Source organism: Vidua chalybeata, chromosome 9 (genome assembly GCF_026979565.1).
Source record: "Vidua chalybeata isolate OUT-0048 chromosome 9, bVidCha1 merged haplotype, whole genome shotgun sequence".
Taxonomy (NCBI): Eukaryota; Metazoa; Chordata; class Aves; order Passeriformes; family Viduidae; genus Vidua; species Vidua chalybeata.
Window position 1 is genome coordinate 6442065 of NC_071538.1, and position 8401 is coordinate 6450465.

The window sequence follows — 8401 nt, forward strand, 5'->3', positions numbered from 1 at the left end:
CCACTTGCTGTGCAAAGTACCTCACAGTCACCACAGATTTATTTATAAAGCTCCATCAAAAGAAGTGGAGAAATGTGTGAAACCCCTGATTTCAGAGATAGAGAACCACCATTCTGGCATTTCAACTGGTCTGCAGGACAGCTCAAAATGGGATTTATCTTTTCGAAGTAGTAAATCCATCAGCCAGAAGACAATCCCATTAGAAAAAAATAAATAATGCCGCGTTCTGTCAGTGCTCATTTTCAAAAGGATTCAATAAATGGACAGTTCTGGTGACTCCAACTCTCTGCCATTACCCAAAAATCCTCAAAGAATGTTGATTTTTCAACCCATATAAACCCTTGGATACGTCTCTGTCTCCGTGTTGTGCTTGTCTGAGCACAATCTGTTCTTCTTGAAAAACATATGGCCAGACAAGCTATTAGGGAGATAAATAAATAAAGCACATGCTTGCCAATCAACCAGGAGAAGCCTGTACTAAGCTGTCATTTTATACATCACTGCATCACCGGATGTATTAATATATTATTACTGTTTGCACAGTATTAATATTAAAAATAAACAGGGAAAATTTTTTTCAGATTCAAAATGCATTTTTTAAATTCCAGCCCCCAAGATCAGTAGCAGACAATGAGAAAGGGCTGTGCTTCCTTCTCAGAGTAGGAGCTAAGGATTAAGATGGCAGAGCTGCCTTCACAAATATTCGAGGCCCTCTGGGCCTACAACTTCTGTTACTGTCTGGCTGGAAACACCAACATGCATTTTGAGAGTTATAGAGGCATTTAATGCTTTTCATCTTCAAAGCATTTCTTACTCCTTTCAACTCTGCCTGCAAGTATTATATCCCTGTTTTGGAGATGGAAATGTTACCTTGCCCTACACTATCAAAAAATATTCCTCACCTCACCCAGGGCAGATTTAGAGGATTAAACCTCGCCAAAACCAAACCAACCACTCACAAAAGTTCTGATTTATTCTTTTCCTGCCTTCACCTCCCAACTAAAGAATTTCAGTTGTTTCAACCAACAGCCTACCCTGTAATTTCAGCCAGGCCAGAGAAGCCAGGGTCAGACGAGCCAGGTAACAGCAATGGTGAAACTCCACCCGCAGACCAGGTCATGCCACAACCACCAATTTAGTTATAATTTTAGTTAAAAAAGGCTCTTAACTTTTAATTAGTGCTGAGTGTCAGCTCTGCCCAGGAGAATATATTACAGGACTGTCACACAAGTACTCATTGACCGAGCTGCAGCCCTTGGCAAGCGATGCCATGGGCTACGGAGGATGCAGTTTGCTGAGGAATGACAGGAACACGGAGCTGGGATTGCACACTGCCTCCCAAGGATGCAGCCCGCTGCCAGAAGTGTTCCCTGGAATGACAGGGATGCTGTCAACGTGCTCTGGCTGCTGAAAAACAAAGCAACAGTTACAGGTGACTGTGGTACAGCACAACCCACAATCCTTCTCCAGAAGCCTCCGTCCCGCAGGAGGGAGAGGGAAGGGAAGAGATTGTGGTGAGGCTGTTTCTGCTTGATTTGGGAAATCACTTTGGGCAGAAACAAACAGATCACCTCTGCTGCACAGGCCAAAAATCCCTGTAAAGATGTGTATGTACACACCACTCGCACCCCAGCATGTGGAAGGGAAGACACAGAATATTAAGATACAGCAACATCATTAAGTGGGGGTTTGGCAGAACTGTCAAACAGGGGGAACAATAATCAGAGCAACAGAGAAAAGCAGACAACTGATGAACTTTCAGTATTTAACCACTCCTGGAGAAAGAACACAGAGGCAGACACCCAGGAACCCACACACACTGCAGAGCCCAGCACGTGTTGTCACTAAGGGAATCCCTGGTATGGTACAAATATCTTTATTCTAATTGGAAATTTAAATAAGAAACTCTTAAGCTGCTGTCCAACACATCCAGTAAATGATGCAACTCACGAGTTGTCACCTACACTACATGATCCTCAGCTGCTCTAGGCAGTACCATTCAAGGAATAAATTTATAAATGAAACCAGAGCACTTGCATGGGCGAGGAAACAAAGCACTCCCCAAAGGTAAGAGTCAGACAGTGCCCTCATGCAGATCTCTGGAAATAGAAAGCAGTGGTGTAAGTGCCAAAATCAATTGCCACACTGGTGTGCCACCAAAAACCTCTCTCATCCTCAGTCTGCCTGTAGCTACTCTCTTCCAGCTGAACCTCACTCCTCTCAGCAATGCAAAATTACGGGATTTGATGAGAAACACTCAGTCCTCGCTGCTGCTGGGGCAGTGCCATGAAGCACAGGTAGAAGGAGAAGGTACCACAGGAAGGAGACACCGTGCAGAGGAGAGGGAGCTCGTTCAGAGCACCGCCAGCGCTCCGGCAGAAATCTGGCTTATTTCATATCCCACAGCTTCCACGCTCATTACTCCCTGCCCCTTCTCACAGGCATTTAAGGCTCACAAATCCCATCCTTCTCCTCTTACCTCTTCCACTTGCTCCTCTGGTGCCCGCTCTGCAGACTCCACCTCACCCTGCACTTAGGGAGGCTCCGTCTACACTTTCCTCTGTTCCCAGACTCAAAACACACCCAACCAACCTCTCACCTTCACTCTACTGAAGCATTTCCACCTGCTCCCGCACTCATTGGATGCTTTCTCCCCACCTCCAGCTCAGACCGACCCTTCCTGCAAAGCCCTCTGGTGCCACCACCTCCTGCCTGTTAGCAGGATGTGCAGATGTGGGAGCCACAGCTGGCAAGGACCAGAGCGTGGGGAGAGCACGCAAGGGAAGCATCAAACCCTGCCACCTCCTCCTCTCTGGTTTATGAAGCGAAATAAAACTAATGGCTGGATATCAACCCTTCCTCCCACCAGCCCTGATTTGGGGCCTGTCACCCTCTAAACCAGGACACCCTTGGATTTGCATCCAGTTAAAGCATGAAAGTGTTCTCACTCTGCTTCTAAAATCCCACACCTTTCTCTTCTGCAACCACAACCTGTTTGCATCATCCCAAGCATCCCCACTGTGCTGGCACCCCTCACCTGGCACCAGGTGCTCACCACCACTCACCAACAGCCCTGAACAAGCAAAAAAAAAAAAAAAAAAGAGGAATTCTGTTCCAGCTACACTCAGCCCTGCCTGAGCAGGCTTTGGAAATTTCAGCCCTAAAACCAAGTGAGAAGCACGGGCTGCAGTGACACATGTCATAACATTTTTTTATTCTACTGTAGGAGGTCAGCAAAAAAAAAGCTTCCAAAATGAGGGGAGGTTTGTTCCCGCCGGTTTTTAATCTTAAACAGCTGTAACAATGTTCCAGGGGGGAGCAAAGGACAGGCTGGGCATTAGCGTGATGAGAGTTGAGGCAGTCAAAATAGGAAGCATATAAAAATAGAGCCGAGTATGAAAAGGGTTTCAGTTTAACTACCAGTTTCACCACATTAAATTACTTCAGGGCCTTAAATATCCAACTAATAGTAAACAGAATTTTAACACTGTTTGCATCTCCGTGCACTGGCATTCAGATTGTTCCCGAGCTCAGATCATCGGTACAATTCTTGGAAAGAAAACGTGGCTCATCCTATGGCTAATTCTTGTAACAATGTATATTTTTATGAGCTGCTTTTTCGAATACAAACCAAGTTGAGGTGATCGTATTGTAATTTTTTTTAACGCCAGAAATGGATTTAGCAACGCAATTATACTGCCTTAATTTGCATTAACAGAGACTCCACCAAAGCAAAGGATTATGCTTATGTCTTTTGAGGGGAAATACACACATGCGTATGCACGGCAGAAGGGGAAAAAAAGGGACTTCCTTGAATTCAGTACATCAATAATGTACCTTGTTAAGTGAAGTCATTTAAATCCGCGTCTTCTCAGCATCAAGGACAAGAGACAGCTCAGTGTTTGCCCGGACAAAACGAGCCCTAGGAGGCCGCCCAGCACAATGATGGTCCAGAGGTGAGAGAATGCAGCCAGTTTAGAGAAGATAAAAGGCCATTTGGGTAGAGACCCCCGCTGATCCTATGAAAGTGTCTCCTTTTCAATTTGGGAGGCTTTTAAAACTGCATTTGCTACTGACCATACCTTCTCCTGAAAGCCGCCTGGGATCCGATTTCACTTTTCCCCCCCTCCAGCGAGGGTCGGCAGCCGCCGGCTGTACCGCAGGTACCAGCGCTCCCTGCAAGTCCCACCAGCCCCCGGCAGAACACCCCGCAAACAACGCACAACTCCCGGCAACGAGAACAACCTTCCTCCGAGTCCAGCATCTGAATAAACTCCTCCGGCCGCACTCTGCGGCCGGGAACCATCGCTTCCCCCGATCGCCCCGCAGCTCCAGCCCGCGGGATGCTCGGCCGGGACCGGCTCAGCCCCGAGCCCCCAGCCCGGAGCTGCCCCGGGGCACGGCGGGCTCAGCCCCGAGCCCAGCCTCGGGCCCCTCCGCGACTGCGGGAGGCGGTTTTGGCTGCTCCTATTGTGTAAATCACAAATAAAACAAGAAACTGCCCGTGCCCCGCCGCTACGGCCCCGCTCGCCTTCGGGCGAGAGGCACTGCGGGGGAAACGGGGCCGGGGAGAGCCGGGGCTGAGGGAGCGGGGCTGAGGGAGCGGGGCTGAGGGAGCGGGGCCGGGGAGAGCCGGGGCTGAGGAGAGCCGGGGCTGAGGAGAGCCGGGGCTGAGGAGAGCCGGGGCTGAGGAGAGCCGGGGCTGAGGAGAGCCGGGGCTGAGGGAGCGGGGCTGAGGAGAGCCGGGGCTGAGGAGAGCCGGGGCTGAGGGAGCGGGGCCGGGGAGAGCCGGGGCTGAGGGAGCGGGGCCGGGGAGAGCCGGGGCTGAGGGAGCGGGGCCGGGGAGAGCCGGGGCCGGGGAGAGCCGGGGCTGAGGGAGCGGGGCCGGGGAGAGCCGGGGCTGAGGGAGCGGGGCCGGAGCTGAGGGAGCGGGGCCGGGGAGATCCAAGGCTGAGAGAGCGGGGACGGGGCTGAGGGAGCAGGAACGGGACCAGGGAGAGCCGGGGCTGAGCGGAGCCGGGGCTGAGGGGAACGGGGCCGAAGGAAGCCGGGCAGCCCGCGCAGGGGGGAGGGAAAGTTTGCGAAGAAGAAAAGAACCGATGGAAGAAAGAAAGAAAGAAAGGAATGGAGGGAGAAAGGGCAAGGCAGGAATCGGGAAGAGCGTGTGGAGGAGGGAGGCAGGGAGTGAAGGAAGGAGTGAAAACCAGGCGAGGCGCGGGCCGGGCCGGGCCGTACCTGCATGGTGACGACCCTCAGCTCCTCGGTGGCGAGTTTCCTCATCTGGCTGGCCAGGACTTGCGCCTCGTCCAGGATGGAGAACTCCGCCTCGGCGGCGCCCAGCGCGCACAGCAGCGCCAGGCACAGGAGGCCGAGCGGCCCCCGGTCCCCCCGGGCAGGGGCAGCGGCGGCGCGGGGCTGCAGCCGCCCGCCGCCCCGCGCCATGCTGGGGGAGCGCCGCGGGCACCGCCTGCCCCGCTCAGCGCCGCGGGCCGCCCGCCATGCAGGGGACGGCGGCGGGCGCTGCCCCCCGCGCCCGGCTCCGCGCTCACGGCGCTCGGCGGGCCCCGCGCTCCGCGGCCCCGGCGCTGGAGAGACACGGAGAGACGCAAACTGCGGCGCGGACGAGGAGCGGGAGCGGCGGGGCCGAGCGGAGGCGCCGCGGGCAGGGGGAGGCGTCTGGGGCCGCCGCGCTGCGGGCGGGGGCCGGGCCGGGCCCCCCGCGCCAGCCCCGCCCCGGAGGCCGCCGTGCCCCCGGACCGGGCGGGGGAGAGCGGGGACGCGGAGCTGGGGACACGGATCGCGTTCCGGAAAGTCACCGCTCTGCCGCCTTTGATTTTTTAAAAATCTTTTTAAACTCTTTTAAAACTTTTTTTTTTCCCTCCCTTTTATTTTATTTATTTTATTTTATTTTATCAGAGCTCAACGTCTCCTTTCGCAACCCCGAGAACGGAGGCATCCGTCCCCGGCCGCGGCACCGCCCAGCGCGGCCTCGTGTCGAGCGGCGAGCCTTGAGGAAATGTTTGTCGTGCAACTGACATGGGCAATAAACTGATAAATGAATGGAAGGAACGGCGGCAAAGCCGATCCCACCCCGTGGCACACACAGCCGCACCCCCTGGACGAGCAACACGGGTAAGACGACAAGCCCAGATACCTGGAGAAACATCCCCTTTGGGGCAGGAAATCAAGGAATCATTGAAGGGTTTTGGGTTGGAGGACTTTAAAATCCATCCAGGGCCACCCTTGCTATGGGCAGGGACGCCTTCCATTACCCCAGGCTGCTCCAACCCCAGTGTCCAGCCTGGCCTTGGGCACTTCCAGGGATCCAGGGGCAGCCCCAGCTGCTGTGGGCACTCTGTGCCAGGGCCTGCCCACCCTGCCAGGGAACAATTTATTCCTATTTCTAATCTAAACCTAATCCCTTTCAGTTTAAAGAAATTCCCCCGTGTCCTATCCCTGTGCCCTTGTAAAAAGCTGTGTTGATGCCATGTGCACAAGCACACGGCAAGCCCTGCATCCAGTAACCTGTAGCAGCATATCAAAATCCTAGAATCACAGAATAAGTAAATTGGAAAAGACCTCCAAGACCATCAAATCCAGCCGTTAACCCAGCATCACTAAGCCATGTCCCCAGGTGCCACCTCAACTCCTGACCATCAGGAACCAAGCTGCAACATCAGGCTGTGTTAGAAAAACTCAAACAAGGAATGAATTTTGGACCTGGAGGCACTGCCCAGTGATCAACGAGCCCAAGAAGCCAAACACCAGGCCCACACAAAACACACACCCTCCAGATTTACTCTTCAGTAATTAACACTTTATAATTGTGCAGGTGTAGATAATGTTTAAATAAATCTGGCCTGTAGAGACACAATGGCTTCAATAACCCACATCCACAGTTACATTTTTTAGAGTCCTACCAGAGCCACTTGTGTCCTGTAGCAGTAAATTCCAGGACTTAAAAATTCATCCAAGCACTCATACAACCTATTATTTACTATAATCATATCCTATTTCCTTGAAATGTGGTTTCTATCTGCTTTAATGGTTGATTTTTTTTGACTTCTCCCAGGTGCTGGTGCCCACAGCAATTCCTCATCCCACTTTGTCAAGGGTGGGAGCTGGGTCAGACCTGAAACCTGCTCCTCCCAGCAGCACCTGCTGGCATCTCTGAGGGACAGCAAAATTCTCTTTCATTTGATTTTAATAAATGAAATAGAATTCTTCCTATGCAAAAGCTGCAGCAGCTTATCCTTGGCTTTTGTTCATTTAGGTAATTTATGAGCCTAATATTATTTTATATTTATACTTATATTTATATTTTACGTATTTTTAGTCAATATTCCTGAGAATCCCAGTTTAGCCAAAGCAATCCAAACCCAAAGGATGCCTCTCAAAGCTGCCCTAATTGTTACCTTGTATTTCCATTGCTGAAGCAGCCTTTGCTACCTGAAAGTCAAGGATCCTTTCTTTCCATCATGCTGAAGCTTCAGGACTTCTGCTGGAAAATCTTCCCTAGGGCCAAGCGAGAGGCAAAACCAAGCCAAATTCATGCTTAGCAGTGGTCATTGTCATGTTACATTTTACTTTATTTTATTAGATTCACCAGTGTAGGACACAAAGGTTTAGCCAAGTGGTTTTTCAATATCCTGGCTAAACCACACTTTTAAAATGTTTTATTTTATTTCTAATACAGCTGCACGTTTGAAAATTTCATATCTGAACTTTGTTACATAATTAATTATCAAATCAAGGTCACAGCCAGAGCTCAGTCAGTAGCCAGTTGCATTTGGAGCTCCAAGGATTTCCAAGTCACCCCATTCCTGCACCCCATCACAAGCTTCACACTACAAATAGACTTTTTTTTTTTTTTTAATAAACTAACCCCAGGAAATGAATGAGGCAATTGTCCTTGGGCTTCCAAAGCCCAGGATGCTGCTGGTGGCGAGGGAACCGACTGAACAGGTTTCACATTTTCGTGCACGACCAAAACTCTTTGACTGCAGAGCCCTGGAGGCAAAGCCGGGCTCCTCCTGGAGTTCCCATGTGCTTCCTGCCTCCTCTCTGCCTCCCTGGAGGAGCAATCCATGGAGGAGATGTTCCAGGAAGTGGGAACCAGACCCACGCAGAATTCCAACCCAGGCACCCACCAGTGGGGTGCTTCTCAATCAGCTGGGCTCGTGCTCAGTCAGTGCCACGTGACAAAATGTTGAGGGAAAGAGAGGAAAAATCTCCCTCCAAAATGCCAAGGGGGAAAAACAAAAAGACAAGACCCCAAACTTCAGATTCTGTGATCTTTGGATGCGAGTTAAAGCTGCCAATTTAGACAATCTGATGTTTGTCACCTTCTCAGACCTGGTCCTTCAGGGCTGTGGATTACATCTGTCTCCTCCTATCACAG

General features: G+C 51.5%; 1 protein-coding gene and 1 long non-coding RNA gene across 2 annotated transcripts in view; one reads left to right on the forward strand and one right to left on the reverse strand.

The window, feature by feature from the left end:
- The window catches only part of CACHD1 (cache domain containing 1), an 88166-nt gene extending 82724 nt beyond the window's left edge, over positions 1-5442 (reverse strand). The window contains exon 1 of the mRNA XM_053950608.1: positions 5236-5442. Within this exon, the coding sequence (XP_053806583.1) occupies positions 5236-5442 (207 nt within the window). The remainder of the gene's footprint in view (positions 1-5235) is intronic.
- Positions 5443-5724: 282 nt separating this feature from the next.
- On the forward strand, positions 5725-7240 carry LOC128792428 (uncharacterized). The gene is made up of 2 exons (XR_008432409.1): positions 5725-6132; positions 7073-7240. It is a non-coding gene; the product is annotated as an uncharacterized LOC128792428 (long non-coding RNA).
- The last annotated feature ends 1161 nt before the right edge of the window (positions 7241-8401 follow it).